General features: G+C 39.7%; 1 protein-coding gene across 9 annotated transcripts in view; it reads left to right on the top strand.

Annotated features, from left to right (window-relative positions):
• Positions 1–22,462, top strand: part of osbpl8 (oxysterol binding protein-like 8) — a 66,102-nt gene that overhangs the window by 30,273 nt on the left and 13,367 nt on the right. For 4 of the 9 annotated variants that reach the window (XM_008401357.3, XM_008401354.3, XM_081604035.1 and 1 more), the window contains 6 exons: positions 3,692–3,728; positions 6,188–6,376; positions 19,926–19,999; positions 21,341–21,421; positions 21,654–21,755; positions 21,839–22,042. In XM_008401357.3, coding sequence (XP_008399579.1) covers positions 3,692–3,728; positions 6,188–6,376; positions 19,926–19,999; positions 21,341–21,421; positions 21,654–21,755; positions 21,839–22,042 — 687 coding nt within the window. Of the gene's footprint in view, positions 1–3,691; positions 3,729–6,187; positions 6,377–11,825; positions 12,661–19,925; positions 20,000–21,340; positions 21,422–21,653; positions 21,756–21,838; positions 22,043–22,462 lie in introns of those variants that run through there. The other 5 variants (XM_081604037.1, XM_081604041.1, XM_081604040.1 and 2 more) reach the window with 4 other exon arrangements.

Raw genomic sequence — 22,462 nt, 5'->3', positions numbered from 1 at the left:
TAGAACCAATTCCCACAGAAAAATGTCAACTTTCATATTTATAATCTTCCTGATGCAGAACTGCTCGAAGTCAAAATGCATCTTGTTCAAAGCACTCATTCTTAAACCGTGGGCTTATGAAGGCGGACGCATTTTAACAAGAGCGATTCTACCAAGTAAAGGTTTTGTTGCCTGATTTAAATGCATTTTCTTTCATGGCTTCAAGTGCTACATGCATTATGTTTTAAAGGAAAGGTGTAGTTCCTTTGTACAGACCTGGCTTCTCTTTGCACTGATCAAACACACCAAGGCCATCTGTTTTCAGCTGCTATCTTTAGAGTATACTACAAGCTCATGTGCGGTCATGTTAACCAACAACTTTGAATGCTTCACTCGCAGGCCTTATCTTAAATGTGCTGTTTCACATCCTAAGCTGCAACGGAAAAACTGCATGCATGAAAATGTTAGTGTATCGGCAGGTAGTGCAAAAGTGATCACATTTACTGTCATTAATCTGTCTGTTTTTTGACTTGTATTTTTTTTTAATGGCCACTAAAATGTTTAGGATGTATGCTGAACAGCTTAAAGCACATTATTTTAACCTAATTTAATCTAATTAGTCATATTTAGTACTATATAATATCCACAAGCTAGCTGTAAATGTATTTCTAATGACTGTTCAACTTTTCCCAGTCATAAAAGGCTTCTAATTGGAGATTCTCCTCTGGATGCCACTGGTTGCTTGTCAGTTTTTTGATGATAAGAGCTCTAATATTATCTCACCAAACGCTGTAATCCAACAATGTGTTCTCTTTCCACTGAGTCAGTATTTTCCAGCTCAATCATTACATCTTTTTTTCACCAAACCTTTGTCTTCCTGCCAGACGTTGGCACCTCAGCTTCCTCATCTGCATGTGTAGTAATCAGCTCTGACAACTAACACTTTTTTTTTTCTTTCAGCCCGTTCCTTTAGTCAATCAAGTAAAGCAACTGAGGTTATTTTAAGTTGACATCTTATTGAACCAACTTAGAGATATTGACTGAGTAAGAATAGTTTTATTATAGGATTAGACTCCGGCTGTGATCACGGAAAGCCGCGGTATTATTCAGGCTACAACAGCTGAAGATTTTTTGCCTTCGACTATGTACCCAGGAAACCCAGGCACAAAGCCAATAGTACTATCTCTGAGTAGGAAGGGAGTGTTTTGGAAGGCAGAAACGGTGTCCAGGTATAACTGTACTTTCCAACCGCATGACGATCAGATGAGCTGAGATTAAGGTTTGTTAATCGACCTCTGACGTTCAGTGACTGTTTGCTAATCCCTTCCTCTTATTGTTGCAAGCAGCTTTTAGTGTTGTCTGTTTTTTGTTTCTTCCTCAGCTAGAATCTGTCAGGGGTCCAACTCAACAGCTTTTTGCAATTTTGTTTTTCCTTTCTTGGAACAAAAATGGGTGCCATTGTTTTCTATGGCTTCTGCCGTATTGAGCTACTTATGTCAGCGTCTTTCATCACAAACGTGATGGGAGCAACTCTGAAAGGAATCCATCAACAACACAAATGAGATAAACAGCCAACTCTGACTGCACCATATTGTAGAGTAATACACCTCCCCTTGAACCTAACAAGAAATGTTAACAATGTTGAATATTTTTATGCTGATATCAATTGTGTTTGACACACACATTTCCAATGCCACTTTAAAGTACACATCTAGGTCACTTCGATCTATATGAGGTGTTAGCGAAATTCCATCTGACTGGGATTATATATTATTGGAAATCAGAGTTTGAATTTTTGAAATGCAGTAGTATAGAGGAACCCCTGGACCACAGCTGCTCGAGATTAGCTAAAACCTGCAAATACTAAAACCAAATATATATTATTGTGCATTATTAAGCTCAGTGGAAACCGTCCTAGCCCTATCACAGAAACTAACTTACACAGACTCTTATCTCCACTCTTACGGGAAACGGCCAATCAGCAGCAAGGAAAATAAAAACGGTGTTCCTGGATTGGCTGCTTTTCAATCACCAATTGCATTGTCATTGTCTAGGTGTTTCAGATTCCCAGACTGCATTTTCAAATATTTTAGAGAAAATCGCAAATAAGCAAGTTTTCCACAAACAACTTAGAGTTATGTTCCACTGAAATAATCATGACTAGGTAAACCCATGAATGCTGAACTGGAAACAGGCGGGGCTCCACACTATATCACATCCAACAGTACTGTCCAGTTGGGATATTTCAGTCCGAGATCGGAAATCGATTTATTCCTTAAATCTTCACTATGCAAACTGCACATCTAGAGGTTGTAATTCCTAAATTTTCTTTTATTTACTTGAACTTTTTTTTTTATTATGTACCAGTGAAAGAATGCAGGCTGCACAGTGGCGCAGTTGGTAGAGCTGTTGCCTTGCAGCAAGAAGGTTCTGGGTTCAATTCCCGGCCTGGGGTCTTTCTGCATGGAGTTTGCATGTTCTCCCTGTGTATGCGTGGGTTTTCTCCGGGTACTCCGGTTTCCTCCCACAGTCCAAAAACATGACTGTCAGGTTAATTGGCCTCTCCAAATTGCCCCTAGGTATGAGTGTGTGTGTGCATGGTTGTGTGTCCTGTGTGTCTCTGTGTTGCCCTGCGACAGACTGGCGACCTGTCCAGGGTGACCCCGCCTCTCGCCCGAAACGTTGGCTGGAGATGGGCACCAGCAACCCTCCCGACCCCACTGAGGGAAAAAGGGTGCAAGAAAATGGATGGATGGATGGACAGTGAAAGAATGCTAAATTTCTCACACACAATAATTATCATAATGCAGGTTTTATTTATTCGGGGGGTTGTGCTGTACAAGTTGATGTGTCAACTAAAATGCTGTGTCCTCTTCTTCACTGCTTCGCACCAAACAACTCGGTACAACACCGCCTCCTTGTTGTAATAGAAATTAATTTAATTGTCAGGGTTGAACATGCTTTACAGAAGGTGAATGATCTAAGCTGGTAACAATAACAATAAGATGAAGTAATTGATATGTAGAACCATAAAAACATATAGTCCTGTCATAATTGGCAAATTTAACTGAGAATCTGTTATATATATTTTTTTTACTTTTGAGCTGGTCAAATAATGAAAATAAATGTTCTTATTTCATATATTTTAACAAATCTAGTTGAGCCTGACAGGGTGGTAAATCAAACTAAAAGGGCATTCTTAGCTGCTGCTAAGTTTATGTCTCTTTTGTTTGCTCTGTTAATTTCTTCATCTTTTATTTTTTGAACATAATCCACCGTTGTACCCTCCCAGGCCATTATTATTATTATTATTATTATTTTTTTTTTTTTTATGTTCTGCTTCTGTTGTTTTAAGTTGTCTCATAAACATTTTAGTCCAACTAATGTCTGTTTTTCATTTGTTTTTGTCTCTTTGTCTTCTTTTTTGGGGGGATTAATGTCACTTGTTGTCGTCCCATGTGGCTACATCCTCACTTGCTGCTGCTGTTGCTGATGCTGCCCACTGTCGCCAACCCCGCTGCACGCAAACCTGCCAACATCTGGCCAACAACACATGGTGGACACACCCATCTCCGTCCTCTCCCCTCCTTTAATGTTCATCTACAACCCCCACCCCCATGTCACTTTTTCTCATCCCTGCCACTCTTTCCTGCTCTTTTTCCTCTTTTACTTTTCTTGTTCTGTCTCCACATCTTTTTTCCCCCCTCACAAGCACCATGCAGAGTTGAGAGAGCATCATGCCGCCTCTGGTAAGCCAGCGACCTTTCAGGGGAAGGGCTTTGGGCAGTTTACACAGACAGCAGCCAGTCCAGGGCTGATATTTAGAGCCCAATGGAAGAGAGGGAAATGTTTAACTTTAGAGAAGAGAGTCCTAAAGTAATTCACTCATTTTTCAAACTTTTTCTGTGAAATAATTTTGTTGTTGTAAATGCTTTTCCTTTGCTGCTATTGAGTTCAGCTTGCAGAAATCTGTTTGGCTGTTTTTTTTTTAAGGAATTGTATATCTTTTACTTTTTTACATTTCTTCATGCACAATTCCTTTATTGTGAGGAAGTATTGAACGTTATTATTTAAGTATCCTTTATGTGAAATGTAGTTTTAGGCCTTCCATGGCATTCGTCTGCTATTAATTAGTTTGCCTACTGTACTTAAAGGGTATTTTTATGCTAGAGATGTTTGGTCCACTTTATTTCCACTTTGTTTAGGCAAGTATGAATCATCTGAACTCTATGAACCAAACAAGCAAACTCTGTGATAACGGGAGTCTCCCTCACTTACAGTAAGAAAGCGTCACTAAAAAAGCCAAAGACATGATCTGACGCCTCATATAGGTAATTTTTTATAAACATATACGTGATCTGAAAACGTAGAAATCCTCATTCAGTGTCTGGGAACCACCGTGTTCTCTCTCCATCACTGTCATCTTTTTGTTTACATCCAGGAACTTTGGTCAAAGCAAATCAAGGCATATCAAGAGGTGAAAATTGTCAGCATTCTCTGCCCAATTAAACCGAGTCCTCAGGACTAACGCCTGAAAACATGTTATCTCCATTACAGTGACGGATGATGCCCTTTTAGTTTCCACACTGTGACCTTTAGGGGGTTGAGTACAACCTGATAAATTTCCAAGAACTAAATTTGTTGTTCTTGTTAGCAAGGAAAAGGTTTCATACCATTTTTCTTTCCTCCACCTAACTGGCAGTACAACACAAAACTTAAAGGGGCAGTATTATGTAAAAATTGACTTTTTTCAGCTTCACATCATGTTATAATATTATTCCCTCATCAAAAGGAGTGTTGCCTTGATTCTTTCATGTATGTCTGAGAAATCCTTCAATCTCCATGGCAACCATTCAGCTTTGCACAACGCCTGGTGGGACTGAAGAGCTTTGAGACGAAGCTCTTCCTCGGAGCTGCAGTTTCCAAGCTTCCCCCTCACAGAGCAGCCCTCACCACACACTCCCCCACTCAGCTTCTTCAGACTAGCCAGCAGCAATTAGCAAACACCTGGTGGAACTGAAGAGCTGCTTCGCTCATTTTAGAAACAACTTGTCAGTGGTAAAAAGGTGAAGGAGCTATGTAGTGATGATTTCCTGAAGGTGGAGTTTCAGAAAGAGTAGGAGTTTTTAAAGAGACAGAGACCCGAATTCAAGGTGTTAAATCACAAAGTAAAGTTTATTTTTTAAGTCAAATTTAACATATATAATTATAGCTAACATAGCAACTTGATAGTGCTATAAAATGGCAATATGCGACTTTAAAACACATAATACTGCCCCTTTCATTACTCTGTCACTATGTTTTTGAAACAACTTTTATAATAGTTTAATTCTGTCTTCCATAGGTAGAATGAGTTATACTTGTGAATAGATTTATGTTTAACTAAAAAAGTCTGGTTCAGTTTGGATAATCCGGGTTATCAGTGTAATAAAATATTCCTTCGATAATTAGTGAAACACTGAGTCAAATCAGTCAATTTGTCTTTAGATATTTTATTTTAGAAAATCAGAGTAATAGTAAAATCATTTGTCCTCAGTTTAGAAAGAGAAATAGAGAAGGAAGAAAAGGGAAGAAGTGAAACTTAACACAATTCTCTTTACTATCTTCTTCAGTCGCGTACAGGGCACCTCCCAGTCAGCTCCCTCCAGCAGGGAGTTTCTCTCAGTACCTCTGTCCCTAAATCAAACCCGGTTGAAAGAAGTTTTGAAAAAAAAAAAAACAACAACGAAAAAAACAATCTGTGGAGTTCAGATCTAGCTTCAAGCAACTATCTGATTAATTGAGCGCTTAACCCATGACACTAACACACCAGCAATATGCATCTGTGTTAATATTCATCGTCTTTACCATTTAACTGCCAGACACTTTGATCTGGCAGTGCAACACTATTGCAGGTGCTCACCCTTTTCCTTTTCCCTTTCCCAAAGCAATAACATGCATGCTAGTTTAATTAGCCTCAGGTAAACAAGGTGGAGTGATAAGGGACAGGCTAGTATAGCCAGCTTATCAGCTCCTATGAAACATATTTCCAGTCGTAAGGCGTAGATAAAACCGAATGTTATGTAAGTTATCAAAAAGGGGTTATGAAACGAGGGGGGCATGCACCGAACTGGTGCTCCACAAGAGGGCCTTTTGTAGATCCTCTCTGTTTGAAGCAAGAGATGGCCTAATGTCCTGTTTTCGTCTCATTTCCTGTTTCCACCTGAAGGTGCTATAACGTCCAGCGATGACCCCATCCTTCTGACCCCAGGCAGGATGAGCCAACGCCAGGCGAAAGAGCGGGATAAGGAGAAGGAGAAAGAGAAGGAGAAGGAGAAGGAGGCGGGCCTTCAAACGCCCAACAGGGAGCACATAGCCACGCCCTCTAACCTCAGCCCAGGGGTCAGCTACACCCAAGGTAAGACCCACTGGTGCACCGTTTGTGCTGCAGTTGTGCAAAACATGGAGGTTCATTCACGTTTTTCTGTTGTAAAGAATACACGCTATTTTCAGATTATTGCTCCATAACAAACTATGCGTTGTCCCTTTGGTTCAGTCGAACCGGCTTGTTTGAGTGTGGGATATAGTTTAACACTCCAAAACAAAACAAGATGATAATAAATAACATGGGGTTCTCAAGGAGTTATTCTCATATGTGAGATTTTTTCTGTAAAACAATTTTTTTTCCCTCATCTGTGGCTTGACTCGGCCTTCTTTGTTGTATCTTTGGTCGACCTTAACCTGGGTAGAAAAACAATGTTGATGCTTGAACCTGGCTTTGAAAGCCATCTTTGGTCTTGAAATTGCAGTGCCTTGCTAAAGTCATAATTTACCTTTTAAATTTAAAAATATTCAGAGTATGAATACTTTTGTATATACATAGAGTGGTTTTTTTTTTAACATAAGGTAGCATTAAATAATTTATCATTTACTGCTGAGCTGTTTGTGTCAGTTTGTTTACAGTTGAAGAAACTGTCGCTGAGACCTTCGTTCTGAAGCTTGTCTCTCGAATATTGATTATGTATTTATTAATAGAATAGAATAGAAAGTTAACAGCTACAGCAAGTTGAAGATATGTTGAAGCACAAGGTAGAAAAAAAAATAAGACTGTATGGCTACAGCAGCAGCATAAAACTGCTCAACTTCTGCAGCCTTCCTCCTGATTAAAGCAGTAAACATTTATCATTCGCAGAATAATCAGATTAGCTGTCTTAGTCCGGATTGAGCAGCAGCAGCAGCGTGGCTCACAGAGTATGCCTGAGCTACTGAGTTTATGAGGTGATAAGAACCTCGTCTTTTCCTCACTGTGTGTTCAGTGTTTACCTACAGGACATTTAGTTTTTTTCATCTTGCTTTTTCAATTTTTTATTTGTTGTTTTACTTTGAGAATCATGTTTCAACATATTGAAATCAATTCAAAGGAACAAAGATTTAACGATGTGAGTGCATAATCACTGTCATCTGTTAAAAACCTGTAGGAATGAGTTCATATAAGGCCTTTTAAGCAGACATGCTGATGCTCCTCTAAAAAGTAAAAATGTATCTCTTTTCATTAGATTATTGTTGTTCTGTATTTTTTCCTCACACCAGGTAAAAGTCTTGCTGTGAAACAAAATAGAGTAGATTTCACTAAAGTCTTACATAACCATTCTTTCATCTCATCGCGGTGTCAGTGCGCCCTCTTCTGGCGTTATAAAGAATACGCATTAGAGATTCGTGCAGGTCTTATTGATGAAATTGGAGTTTCTGTTAATCACTGATAGGATTGTGGATTGAAGAGCTTCCTGAGGGTGGTTGCTCGGTTACCTTAGGGTACATTACAGTGTATCATCTTGACAAGACTGCCTTGATTTTTCTTTCTTTTGATCAGTTCTTCATTGTCTTAGTAATGAAGTCATTCCTGATCATGGAGGCAGGAAAGAATGGTTGTCCATCTTAGTGATTTGATGTTGATTAGGTAGTCAGCAGGTGACGGTCTTAATGTTAGAGCTTAATTTCATTTGGTAGTGGTTTTTAGAAAACATGTGTATGTTTAAAGACATGATCATACCACAAGAGGGAGCTACTATGACACAAATATAAATCTGCATTCAGTCACCTTGGATTTTTTTAATTTTTTTAACTTACTGACTCAAAATAGTGCATAATTCAGAATTGGAAGAAAAATTCCACTTGGTCTAACATCAAACATTTTGAAACATTCTCAACATTCTTTTATGAGAAGAGGAAATGGAACAAAGTAATATCCGCCTTGTGAAGTTATTACCATTTAGGTTGAAGTTTCTGGTTATAACTTGGCAGTCGTAACTTCGATGTCCAGCGTGTTGTTATCAGTTATGATCCAGATTAAAAAAGCACTTGGCGTGGGGTTGTTTCTAGATTAAAAAAGCACTTGGCTATTTTCCTAAGGATACACCTTAACATGCTGCAGCATCGTCCAGACTGCCTCTGTTTGTTTTCACAACGACTCGCGAAAACCTTCCCAGACCCTCAACTCCTTCAAGACCAAAATAGGTATCCATGGCAACTGATTTTCAGCCCGAACAATACTGATGTCAGAGCCATTAATGCCACTGGTCTTGATCTGTCGGAGAAAAGTCAAAGCTGCAGTCCAGAACAGCCGTCTTGATGACAGCTTGAGCTTCGGTTTGTTTTGTTCAATTAAAAAAAAAAAAAAAAAAAGTTTTATTTTTTATTTCTCCTTCCCCAATAATTCCTCTGTCAGAATCCTTTACAATTTGCCCGTACAGTTAGACGCATCGCGGTGATGTAAGATTACTCAAATCCAGCCGGAGCTGTGAGGGAACATTCACAGCTGAGGTGTGAAGCTGAGCGGTTGTTTCAGCAGTGTCAAGTACAAATACGAAGGTTTAGCACATTAAATACACGGAGTCATCTCCAGACATTGAAGCTCCACTTATTCTCATATTTATATGCATTTCTTCCATATTTTAACTTGTTTGCATTTGTAAAAATCCCTCCGTGACTCTTTCTCACCAAGAACTCTGGCTTCTGGAATCATGCATTAATGTCAGTGTTTAAATATTTAAAGATGCTCCTGCTTTCATGGTGCGTCAGCTTCATCTTGGTGATTTCCTATCGCACACGCACAGAAACAGCGTTGCCTCTGCCTTGTGACTCAGCGAGCAGCCGTTTTGACGAGACGTCTTCAGCCGTAGGCGCCGACTCTTTGAGGATCAGCAGTCTGGAAACAACCTACTCCAGTTCTTGCGTATTTATTGCACCTTGAACGTTTTCCTCATTTCTTCACGTTATAGCCACAAACCAGGTTTAATCTGGATTAGATGTGGGATGACAATCTGAAAAGTGTGGCGTGGGGTTGTTTTAAGTACTTTGCGGAATCACCTTTCACTGCAGTGACTTCTCATTAATTTTACTTCAGCCTTTGACTGGGCCATTCTGACACAATGTGAATTGATCTAAACGATTCAGTTCAATAATACTGTGTTTTTTTTTTTGTTTTTTTTTATTGTTTTAGGTTGTCATGTTTTATTTTGGATCTTTAAAAAAAAAAATCTTCCAGTTCCATCGTCAAGTGTTCTTTACAAAATTCAAGTTTATTGGTCTATGACATGTTCAACTCATTACTTGTAAATTGGGTCAAAACGACAACATCATCATTCATCGCAATAATTACCGGGACAGTTTATCATTCGTCAAAATTCCTTATGGTGACAGGCCTGGTCGTAACGTGGCAAAACGCAGAAAACTTCAGTCTGCTTTGCGCTTTCGTGCGCACGTCTCCATTTGAAAGAAAGCGAAACGGGCAGCGGAGGGAGACGAAAAGCAAAGGGAACAGGTGGGGTCAGGTTGGATTTAGGATCATCTGCGGGGATTAGGTGCTGTCAGACCGGGTTAGCTACACGGAGGGGGCCACTCTGATCTGCAGCCTCCCGGTCTTCTTCCAGCGGGCCACCCAAACGGCGACCGGGTCGGGAAGACACGATGGATGACATCTCCGTCTGTGTTTCTGAGTGCCGCTTGGGCAGCTGGAGCACTCGGAGTGACCGTAACGCGACATGGGAGGTTAAGCTGCTGTCGGCTCCTCAGCTTTGGACTCTTTTGAGTTTCTCTTGATTGTTAGCCAGAAGAAAACCGAGGTACAGTACGGCAGAGCAATACTTGTTTTCCGTGTTGTCGTTGTGGTTTTATACCTTCTATTTTCCTGAAAATTGCTGATTTAAGGACTGAAGAAAGATGAAAGGAACATAAGAAAACAGATTTTAAATTTAGTAATGTTGCTGCATTGACTCAAAACAGTAGATGGAGTCAATAGATCAATGATTTAAATAGCCTCTTTGTTCCAGAGGTAATCCCAGGCTTACATGGTGTCTCCTTTAAGGCTTTGGTTGTGTTTTCTGCATGTGACAGACTGACTCTGATGTACATGTTGCTGCTAAAATCCTCAGTCCTTTCAAAACTGTATTTCATTATATTTTCTTCAGTTAGATGTGCACCCAGTTTGAAAAAAATTGACCCAAATGCAGACTAATTTTAGGCGCAGCAGCGACAGACGCCTCCTCTCCTCGCAGGTTAATTAGCTGTGGGAAATGATTCACTCGTTCCCAACGTCCAATAACCTGTTTTAATTAAAGCACGTTTGAGTCAGACGGCCATTGCTGTGCATTTCTCAGGCGCGGAACGGCCGGTTGCCACGGCCACAGAAGTTTTACAAGGGATTACGCTTGTTTATACTCCGACAGTCTGTCTCTGATGAACCGTCTCCACGGACGGAGACTCGACAAAAGGCCAGCGGGACGCTCAGAGCTTTTAGACGGGCTGAAGTCACAACAATAAACAGGGCAGGTCAGCTGATTGGAAAGAAGATGGCAGCGTTGTAAATGTTCTTCCTTACAGATCGGGGTTATGAAGATAAGGTTCAAGGCTTTTCTCATCCCAAATAAAGGCAAATAGTTTGTCTTCCTTCTGTCTTTAACAGAGCTTTGTGCTTGTTTTTGTGCTGCCCGATGACCCCTGACCTCACAGCAGCTACAAGCCTTTAGGATTACAGAAGGACACACCCCTCATTAGGGACATTTCACTGCTATTTATCAGGATAATAGCGCCACAAACTACATATACAGTAAAATTCTTGTTAAATCTGTGCGTTCTTGGCCATTGTTAACAAACGTCCTCAAAGTCTGGGTAATAATGAAAACAACAAAATTAAGTTTCTAAAGGACAACATCTAAATGAGGGTATAAATCTGTAAGTTATCAGAAAGTAGCTCTTTGGAAATCCCTTTACTGATGCTGAAGTCCTTATTAAACTGGATTAACTGCAGTTTTTTTTTTCTTTTTTACAAATTCAACTAAAATCAAGTTGTGTCTTTGTGACATTCTGCTAGCTACAAAGTTAGTTCTTTGCCATAAAGTCTGTGCAACTCCAGCTAGAAATGCACGATCCAACATTTACATCTGTGTTGGTCCCGATACTTTAAAAACTTCTAGATCAGGTATTGGTGACAATGTGCCCGATCCATAAGAGCAGATCTATTGAGTCTAATTTTATGCTCTGTGCTTTGAGTCACATTATGCTCTATTATTTATTTTACCTTATATTTAAAAATCCTAATTGCTCTTTCTGAACCACTTGAACGAAGGTTTGTTGCAGTTTATTTTAGATAGTCAACTTATAGTTTTTGCCAGTTTCTGTTTCTTTATTATTCATTTAACGTCATCTGTTATACTGCTGACTGACTAACTAGTAACTAGAAAGAAACAACAAAAAGCATCTCATCAGAAGATTACAAGTAGATCTAGTTCCATGGAAGGAAAATAAAGGGGATTGTTTTATGTTCATATATCCAGATAAAATCTGGCAGTTTTGAGTCTGGGATGAAATCTGGGAATGTGTGAGTGAGATGAGAGCTTTTGGGGAACCCAAGCTGTCGTGAAGCTTTTGATTCTGCCTCATTCTCATCATTATCTGTCTTCTTCGCTTTGTCTTCCAAAGATAAAAAGCAGGACAGAACGTCACAGATATGAATCCACGATATCCGTGATGTGACTGATTACTATTACAATAAAAAAAGATGCTCCGCTTTTACAGCCGCCATAAAACAACAAAATGAAAACAGGCATCTTAGTTCAACGTTTAGAAAAGATGAATCATCTGGGGAAGTAGTGAAGTGTTCCTTTACGTCTAAAGGGGCCGATTAGAAACTCGTGAGGAGAAATGCAGCAGCAGAGGAAGACGAGACGTGGAACACATCGAGTCAGGATGCAGCTCCCCTCCCATCCGGAGCACAGGGAGTAGGCGGTGCTCGGCTTATTCCTTACTAAGTACTTACAGCCTCTCCCCTCTCATAGCAGAGAGAGAGTGTGTGTGTGTGAGGGAGAGGGGGCCAGTCGGCTGCACTGATTCAAAGCCTGCGTGTGTTTTTGTGTTGTGCTCCGCACACTAGAGGGAATTGGCTTCCCGATCACTCTCCAATCTTCCGCCCCAGAGCGTTCCAGCACCCTCCTCCCTTCCCTTGAGCCCCCTTGTGTCTTCCTCCCCCCCCGGCGAGGGAGTTCCGTGCCGGCCCCATGATGAAGGAGGAGGGCCTGCTGAACCGCCGGCGGTTCTCCACGTGCGGTGGGACGGCGTCGCTTCGACCTCCGCACCCGGACGGACGCAAGCTCATCCGCAACGCCTCCTTCGGGGGCTATAACGAGCTGTCGCCCATCTCGCTTCCAGGTGGGTGTGCTCCCCGGGTCGTGGGGCGCTGCAGAGTCTTTTAGTAATTCAGCTTGTGGTCGCGACTGATTTCTACTACAGGATTTACTCTATGGTGGGGAGAGTTTTCTCAGAACGCTGTGTTTTACTACTTTTGGTGTCAAGACGAGTCCAACAATCCTCCCACAGCTATAATCTACTGATAATGTTTATGAATCTCCTCCTTGCCATCTGAAGCAGCTATACTGAAAAGTGACATCACCTCGATGCCGATTGGGGGGAAAAAACTTTAGGAATTGAAGCGTTTTATCATTTATTTTCACATCCCTCATGATGCGGCCACTCATAATGAATTTAAAGTTGTTGTGACTTTAAGTATGAAGTTGGGAGAATCAGCTTAAATGAGATGTTCTCATCTGTGTTTGTGGAGGAATCGGTCTATCATCTCTCTCAAGAACTCTTGCAGTTTGTCAACTCTTAAGACTTTTCAGTTGTTTTAAGGTTTCATTTACCAATTTTATTTTTACTGAGATTGTAACTAAATCAAGTTCATATTTGTACAATAGTTAAATCTAACAAACATTGACTTTTGCAGCGTGAATACATGGTTGTACCTCAGTTTTACGGTAAAAAAAAAAAAAAAAGCTAGACATTGTCAAGCATAGTTCAAAACAACGTTCACTTGAATGTGTTTACTGAATCGGGAAAAAATGGGAATTTTCCGTTTTGCTGCATATTCTCTTCATAGAATTAAATAAGCTTGCGCAAGCTGGTAATGGACAACTCGTCTTCTTCGGTTGGGCTTTACGTCGGGTTCCAGCCATCCCTCAACGAAAGTGCTATGATAATCCTCGTTTTTTTTTTTAAAAGTGCATTTAATCCTACGGTAAACGAAGGATTAAGTCAGCCTACCATTCATTTGTAAAATGGCTTTCAGTGATCTTTGCTTTTGTTCATCCTGGTGAAAAAGAGCACAGAGCCGGAGGCAGACAGCTGGCGACCGCACAGCGCTCCCTAAAGAGGGAACGCGTCCCCTGTTCCACCTTTCCCCACGACTATTTTTAACTTTAGTGAAACCCAGTAAAGGCTGACTGTGCACAAACCTTGTTTTGTAGCCACAGACGGATGCAGTATTCATGACTCTCCTGCATGACCTGGTAACTCTGCTAACTCTTTGCTCCTGTGTTTGCCGTTTTGAGTCTTGGAGCTTAAGGCCGACTCAGTTGCAGGCGTTGAAAGCGTTTGCCATGGCTGGAGAATTACTCTGGCGACCTTTTTGGCCGAAAGCCGCCTTCTTTCCTCCTCTAAAGTACCTCCTCCAGCTATACAAATCTCTCAGACTTCAAGACAGCGTCTCTGAGTCATAGTGTTTCTCCTCCTGCAGCCCCGGCTCCATTTATCTTAATTTTTGACATTCAGCTACCAGACGGCAGCGCCCAAGAGCCTCTGAAGGAGATAACTGGAGCAGGCAGGTTGGGCTAACCCACTTGTGTGCTTGTTGTCTTTGATTTGTCTTTTAAGCTCCACGACTAGTTATTGTTTTTTGTTTTTGTGTTTTACTCCCACATCTCTCCTCATCTGTAGCTCATAGAAGGTTGTTGGCGTCTGAAAAATCCCTTGTCTTATATTCTCCTCTCATCAGCTTACACCTACAGGTTTTCTAAAGGGTTTAGACTGAAATGTCAATTTCAGTTTGATTCTGGGGAGTCATTTCTAAGATGGCTTTGCCACATTGTCTCAATAGTTCCTCTAGTTTTTCTGCGATCGTGGAAATTCACATAAAATCCCTGCATTTATTCCCTCTAATGCAGGGAAAAAATACATTAGAAAATATTTGATAACTGATTGCAAGTTCCCAAAAACTCTAATTTGTCTTAAATTATAAGTTTAAAAAATCTTATTGACTGAAGTTGCTTCAGTATTACCACATAATATTCAGTCCTCATTAAGTGTACCAGCAAAATGGCCCCATAGCATGATGCCGCCACCCCCTTTCCACACAGTTAGGATGGTACAAGCTTCCTGCGTTTTTCACTCCATATGCAACAATTCTTATTATGTCCAAAAGTTCCACTTTAGTTTCATCAGATGAAAATATCTCCAAATATGAAGGTCTTGTTCTTTTTACTTTTTCTTTCTTTTTTTCTTCTTTTTTTGGCATATTAGCTTCCTCTTTTTCTGCACATTCTGGACCCAAACACATTCATCTGTAGGTCACAGAACCAGTCTCATGCGTGTTACAATGGTTGGACATTCCCATCATGTCTATTCTTGTGTATAATTGATCCTTTTGCTGATACATTGGTTTATTTCTTTTGAATTTCCCATTGTATCAAATAAGAAACAGTATTCCGTCTAACTTAACTTCAAACAGTGAGAAAATGTCTTTGTTTTTATTCTGTGTGCGTAAACGTCTGGTTTCAACCGTAGTTGTTGCCCTGCTGTTCTTGTTTTTTTTTGTTTTTTGTTTTTTATAGATTGTCCTGTTTTAATAAACTATCCAGAAGCTTATGTTGAAGATGTTTAAGAGTAGGACGTCTTGTTGGACCCATGGGAAATCAGGCTAACCTGTATTACTCCTGCTTTGACTGTTTACTTCTACATGAATCCAATTATTGGTTAATACCACACGACTTTGAGTTTTGCTTTTATTTTGGTTTACAATGTGCCTTTTCATAACAGTTACTTGGTTTAGCCTCACCAAAAATATAAATAGATCAACCCACGCAAAACTGCCACCATTGAAATGCAAGCTGCTGCAACTTCTCCCATTCAGACATCCATGCCTAAAATATCCCTCCATCTGAAGGAAAATTGATTTTTCTCTTCCTAAGAGCCCACAACCATTTATCTTAATGCTTCATTCACTTAATTTCTTTTCTTATTTCTGTTTGTGAAGCACAGTGATGGGCTGATGAATTGAGGGGCTTAATGGCTGCGGTGAGAACGTCTCGTCTTCAGAGGGAGGCACGACAGAGTGGCAGAGACTGTTTTCATCTCCAAAAATATATTAAGAATAGATCAGAAAGGACTACTAAGATGCAGCATTCAGAACATGATTTATAATATGTTGTTGAATATGATGGACCAGTCCTCAACACCGTTGAATTCAGTTGTCCAACCCCTTCCATGACTACAGGTGTATAAAACTCAGCACCTAAAGCATGCAGTTATGCAAGCATTTATGAATTTGTCTCTCTCAAGATTGAATTGATATTTCTTTGAGATTGATGATTCCAAAAGTGTAAATATGTTTCATTTTTTTACTAGTTAATTGCAACTTTCAGCTGTGTCAATATTTACATACCTCCATACCTCAGGTGTGCTGTAGATTCAACAGACGAGTCTGGTTTTGGTTGTTGCCCGGGGAAACGACATTTGTGTTTCTGAGGGCATTATATTATGGGGCTATGATTCATTAGTTGTGATAATTTTATCCTTCCTGCTTTGTTGAATTGTGTGCCTCTTCCTGTTCCAAAATGGCTACCTACTGCCACTAAAAGCAAGTTACGACATGAGTGATTGAGTTAGGTGTGGAAGAACAGAGTCCTGATCTCAACTCGATGCAACATTTTTAAGATGAATAGAGCACACACTGTGAGTGAGGAATTCTCGTTCAACATCATTAGCTGTGTTTCCATTAGAAATTTCAATCACTCTGTAAAAGTATAAATAAAACTAGTACTGCAGACAGTTACCACAGGGGTCCAAGCACTACCTAGCAGAAAATGACCTTTCCTACGACCCTGCCAGTGCACTTTCCTCCCTGTGCCGTCTCTCCATCTGTTGACTGGATGGACCATTACCCCTCAAAAATTAGACTTGGTAGAAAATAATACATATACAATACATATTATTTTTTTACTAGATTACAAAGCATTGACAAAATACCTTGGTGAAACTGCCCTGAATACTTCTGGGGAGAGCAAATTATATCCCACACACGTGTTTTTGTACTATAAAGAACTCAATGCAGAGAGAATAAATATTAAAATGCAATTATAACATTTTTGAAGAAATTTAAAAGGGGCCTGCCAACATGTGTGTGTCTGAAATCCAGCATTCTACTGCTGAAATGAGCAACAATGCTAGGGTGAACTAAAATGTAGTCATTAGCATCTGGGGAATCATTAGCATACTGACTAACACTGACTTACTCTATTTGCTATGCAAGATGTGCATAAGCTAAAATTACCTAAAATGCTAAAGTTAGTTTAAGCTCTGATCGGACCCAAATCGGGGGTTCTGATACTGAAATTAGCAACAATGCTAAGGTTAGCTTCAGTAGTGTCAGTGGCATGTGGATTATCAGTAATATGATAACCCGTATGCTACTGTGGGTTATCATACTCCACTCTGTATGCTAAATGTGGCTAATATGTCAAACGAGACAAATAACATTTGAATATGTGTAAATATTTAACATGCATTCCTTTACGTTTGCTGTCTTTTGCCATATTTGCTCTCCAACAATCCGGGTTAGGCACATGGACTGTGTTCTGACCTTATGAGGCCGGTAATGGATGTGGAAAACATCCAGTCTAGCAGCATGGTGCGCTCCCTGCTGCTTCTGTACCGTCACATTCCATTTGGTCTCCCTTCTTCCCCAACATCTGATCTGTCAGAGGTTCTTGCTGTTCCTCTTTCCTTAAAGAGACATACGCTACAGTCGGGATGCGGTTGCCGCGTGACTCATCTACAACTGAAGGCTTACAGATGAACATTCATCTTACTTACTTACTTAATCTTACTGTATTTTGAAAGCATAGAAATTGTTTTTTGTTTTTTTTTTAAGTGAATTTGTAAATTATCTGATAAAAACACTGCGTGGTGTTTTTGTCCAAACGCATCAGATATGCAGCTTTGGATAGAAAGGACTGTTTATGCTGAAAATATTTGCTGCTGATGCTAAGATGAAAACGGCAGTCGGTATGTGGAAGGTCATTCTTGGTTTCTTGTTGATTTGGCTTTGATGTGCAGAAAAAAAGCACAAAGTATTGATTTTGGAGAAAGAGGCAGTGAAGGCAGAGTTTCGCTCTCAGACTGGGAGACTTAGGAAGTCCTTGCAGCAGCTGTCATTCTTCCTCAGCTGGAGTATTGCTTAGAGGTAAGAGGAGTTGGTAAAATGGAAAATAAAAACCAGGAAATGTGTTTTCATTGACTTACTACGTTTTAATTGGTACGAGATTTCCTCATACTTCCTCAAAGTGTCACTTAGCCTTTGATACTGAGCCAAGGTAATATTTTGAACTCCTAGTAAGTTCCAAAAGGTCAGGAGAGTGATTCTGGTGGGCTGATTAGTTTAGAATTTCATATCCAAGCTGCTGTCTGAGAAAATCTAAACTAATAAAACTATTAAAAGTTTATAACCAGTTAAAAAGCAATAAAGTCTTCAGGTTATGTGTTACCATGGAAGCACAATGTGGTTAACAGTAAAGGTTGCATTTTAGGATGAATTTGGTTATTGGATTACATGTAATATTTTTGTTTGCTAGTTAAAACATAAAGTCAGTTTAGCCAAAGTTTAATAGCATAATCATAATCAAAGTTTTACTGTGATATTGTAACATAGTATTTAATAACAAACATTTATTTATTTGGGTCTTTGGTACATTTTGGTCAAAAGGTTTTAACACAAAGACTTGTTTAAAAAGTATGGGAAAAATATACATTTTCTATCAAAATCTGCCATATTCCTCATAAATTATGAAGAGACAGAACTGATCTGAACTAAAGTTTAATGGATATGAGGAGTTTATCATTATTGCTAATAAATTTTAAGGAGAAAATGGTTGAAGTTAAAACAAGTTCCTGGTAAGAGAATTGCCAAAAAATGAAATAATGTTCACCATATTTGCATGCACTTTACAACATATTTATTTTAGCTTCTTTTGTCAAAATTCTTGCTTTGGCTTTCTTCTAGGGGTGCACCGATTCCAATTTTGGCCAATACCAAAAAAAAAAACTCTGTTGCCAAAGTCTTCAATAACACAGGAAAAAGTCGCTGGATGTGTTACTTTTTTTTTTTTTTTTGAAGAAATAAAAAAATTCTCTAGTGGGTAAGAATCAGCCAATCGCCAATCACCTGAAATGAAGAAAATCTGTGCCGATTGATCGGCGCACCACCCATATCTTCAGCCTGTTTGACTGCAAACCACATCCAACTCGTTAACACTGCCGTGTTCAACAGTTTGAAGTATTTCTGCTGATCTACGACATTTTTACCTTCAAAGGAATGTTGTTTCAGAAATCTGTTCATCATTTAGATGCAACGTTACAAACCTAAGTGATGTCGCAGTGTTCAAGCCATTGTTAGAAAACTTCTAACAATAGAGTTTTCTAACAATGGGATATCCCATTTATCTTCGGAACCTTTTACATTTCCGGTCTGTGTCCAGAACCCTACGATCAAATAATCAGTTATTACTGACAGTTCCTCGGACTCGACTTAAGAGGAAAGGAGATCAAGCTTTTTCTGTTGCTGCTCCTATTTTATGGAATAACTTACCTTCCCAGATTAGATCTGCCCACAGCCTGGATCATTTTAAATCGCTTCTTAAAACTCATTTTTACTCTTTGGCATTTAATTGATGTATTGTTTTGTGCTCTGTTTTGTCATTTGTGTTATCGTTCTTGTACAGCACTTTGGTGCAGTTTTTATACCTGTTTTAAAGTGCTATATAAATAAATTTGACTTTGACACTGTTAGTTTTCAAGACAGTACAAATCAATGACCAAACATTAAACCTCCTGCTGATTACACCTCTGGGTAAATTGTCTAATTCAGACGACTTATTTGTTCATTGACCTTCAACCAAGACGGCATCTTTCCCCACATCATCTGGTGACTTCACTGAAAACAAATGTATTTACCAGTGATTTGTTTCTGCTCATCACTCCTCCTCTGGGCTCTGTTCCATATCACAAACTTTGACATTTGAAAACGAGCCTCGGCAGGGCTTGCTCTGTGCTCACAGCAGAGGAAGCTGGAGTCCCGGGGTAAAGGGAAAGAAACCATAAAATATTTACAGGCCCGGGCGTCCCCGTCGCTGGCCGCTGCGCTCTCAGCCGGAGAGCCGTTGTTTGGTTTTGGGAATTGGTTAGAAACTCACTAATTGGAATGAGAATTTGCCGAAGTGAAAGTCGAGTTTCCCTCAGGACACGATTCTGCCGGCGCTGTTTGACATTTCTAGAAACGCAACGTTAGTCCGAGTCTTCCGATGAATTTTGACGAGTTGCACCAAAGTGAGCATCGACATTTTCTTTGTTCTTTACTTTCCTTTCAGGTTTTGAGAGAGTAAAGGAGGACCTTCTTCCTCTGCCTTTGAAAGAGGATTCGAATTCCATATCAAAGAGCAAGGTAAGAAGACGAAAATCATTCTGGGAGCCACGATGGCTCATACACTAAACTGTGCTCTTTACTGTTTTCGTTGTAATGAGAATCATTAAATAAGAGGAAGGATTGCTTTGTTGTTTTTCTTTTTTACTTTCCTGGTCTTGCATCAGCAGCTGAGATGACTCATGCATCACACACCGACACTGTTGAGCAGCTCTAGTTCGTCTGCTTTTACGTGCAGAATTAAATATTTACCAATGTTCAGATAAAACGTGGCTGTCTGTCAATAATAATAATCATGACTCCTTTTATAGCCTGATCCATTTCACTAAGAACTGTTTATTGTTAATACAGGCATGCCACTATGCTTCATTCACTGCAAAAACACAAAAGTCTTACCAGGTATTTTTGGACTGGTTTTTAGAGCAAATACATTTGTAGTAACACAAACTTACAAGTCATTTTTCAGCAAGACGTAGGAAGTTGTTTCGAGTGAATATTGAAGAAAAAGTATTAGATTATTTCGCTTATTACTTGGGGAAAATGTCTTGTGGAATTATTGATTTAAATCAAGCTCATGTAATTTGCTACAAAGTTACTTGTAAGTTAGTTTTGTCTTATTTCAAATGCACAGAGATATTTGAACTAGAAACTAGACTTAACATACTTTAAAAGATTTTATGTTTCAGCAGTGTTGTAATTTCAAAATCCAGTTAAGATTTTGGTGAAGTTCACCCAAACACATCTGGCATGCTTTTGTTGCACGTCTGTGAACATAAATCTTTAAGCTTTGCCTCAGATTCTTATAAAGACTGGACTTTGACTGGACCACTTTAAGCCTTTTTCAATGTAGCTCTGGCTGTATGTTTAGGCTCATTCAACAAGAAGGTAAACGTCTCACCCCAATCTCACATCTGAAATGTGATTTAAACTTCCTTTTATTTGAGGTTGTTAGAGTAAAGGGGGATGAATAGAAATAAACGTCTCGTTTTACACATTTTTTACTGTCACGTGTATTTTGTTTTAAGAATACGTTGAAGAAAAGTATTAAGGAGTGGCAATTATAAAAACACAGTAAATTTCTTCTAACTCCTTTTCAAATAAGTATGGTTGCTAAAATGATTCTTATGTGGTTGTTTTTTTTTTGTTTGTGTTCATGTATTCTTTTTTTCCGAATGATTTTGTTCAAAAATAAAGATAGGATTTAGACTTTTACTGTAGGAAAATGTAAAAACATGCATCATTTTCAGAACGGTTTACAGAAATCGACCAATTTTTTATGGAGTTGTAGAAAGTGTACAGAGGCAGATGGGATGTCTTCTGAGATAAACATGTTATGTTTTCTTTTTCTTTTTTTTTTTAAAGTCTGAAACCAAACTGTACAATGGTTCAGATAAGGATGTGCCAGCGTCTGGCGGAAAGCTCACCAAGAAGGAGTCCCTCAAGGTGAGAACGCTCTAAATCAGCTTAAGTCCCACATATCCGGATTCTAATTCTCAGAGGCTGCCTGTAAAAGTCCGCTTTCATTCAGAGTGTGTCTTGTATAATCAGGGATCGTCTGTTCTTATTTCACATCCGACACTTGTTCTCACGAGTTCAGATTATGCCATGGTGTAATAATGTGTGAAACAAACAACAAATACATCAAATTGAATGCGTTCTTCCTTTTTCTCTGCAGGTGCAGAAGAAGAACTACCGAGAAGAAAAGAAAAGGGCGACCAAGGAGCTGCTTAGCACCATCACAGACCCTTCTGTTATCGTCATGGCCGACTGGCTGAAGGTGAGGCCGCCTCACCTTTTTCCCCACCTCCGTCTTTCCATCAAAGCGGAACAGGCTTCAGGTTGACACGTTTCCGTCTGCAGATCCGAGGCACACTGAAGAGCTGGACCAAGCTGTGGTGCGTGCTGAAGCCCGGCGTCCTCCTCATATACAAGACTAACAAAAACGGCCAGTGGGTGGGAACGGTGCTGCTGAACGCCTGCGAGCTCATCGAGAGGCCCTCCAAGAAGGACGGCTTCTGCTTCAAGCTCTTTCACCCGCTGGAGCAGTCCATCTGGGCGGTGAAGGTCAGAACACCCAGCAAATACACATAACTTCTGGTAGATTCAAACTATTTTTTATACTAAAAAAAATCTTTTATTTCAAAGAGTTAAAGGGGCAGTATTGTGTAAAATCACTTTTTTTGAAGCTTTATGTCTTGTTTTAATGTTATTCCCTAATCAAAAACGTACATGGATTATTGCCGTGATTCATTCATGCGTGTTTGAGAAATCCCTTAATCTCTATGGCAACCAGTCAGCTGTGCAAAACGCCGGGGTGGACGTAGCAAAAAACTAAGCTTCTGCCTTATTCCCTCACTCAGCTCCTTCAGACTAGCCAGCATCAATTAGCAAACACCTGGTGGAACTGCACTGCTGCTGCTCTCATTTATGAGATACTGCTAAGTGAAATGCTGGTAAAAAAAATGTTGTTAAAGGGTTAATAGA

Source organism: Poecilia reticulata, chromosome 23 (genome assembly GCF_904066995.2).
Source record: "Poecilia reticulata chromosome 23, P_reticulata-male-v2, whole genome shotgun sequence".
Classification (NCBI taxonomy): domain Eukaryota; kingdom Metazoa; phylum Chordata; class Actinopteri; order Cyprinodontiformes; family Poeciliidae; genus Poecilia; species Poecilia reticulata.
This window is presented reverse-complemented; position numbering and strand designations above follow the sequence as displayed.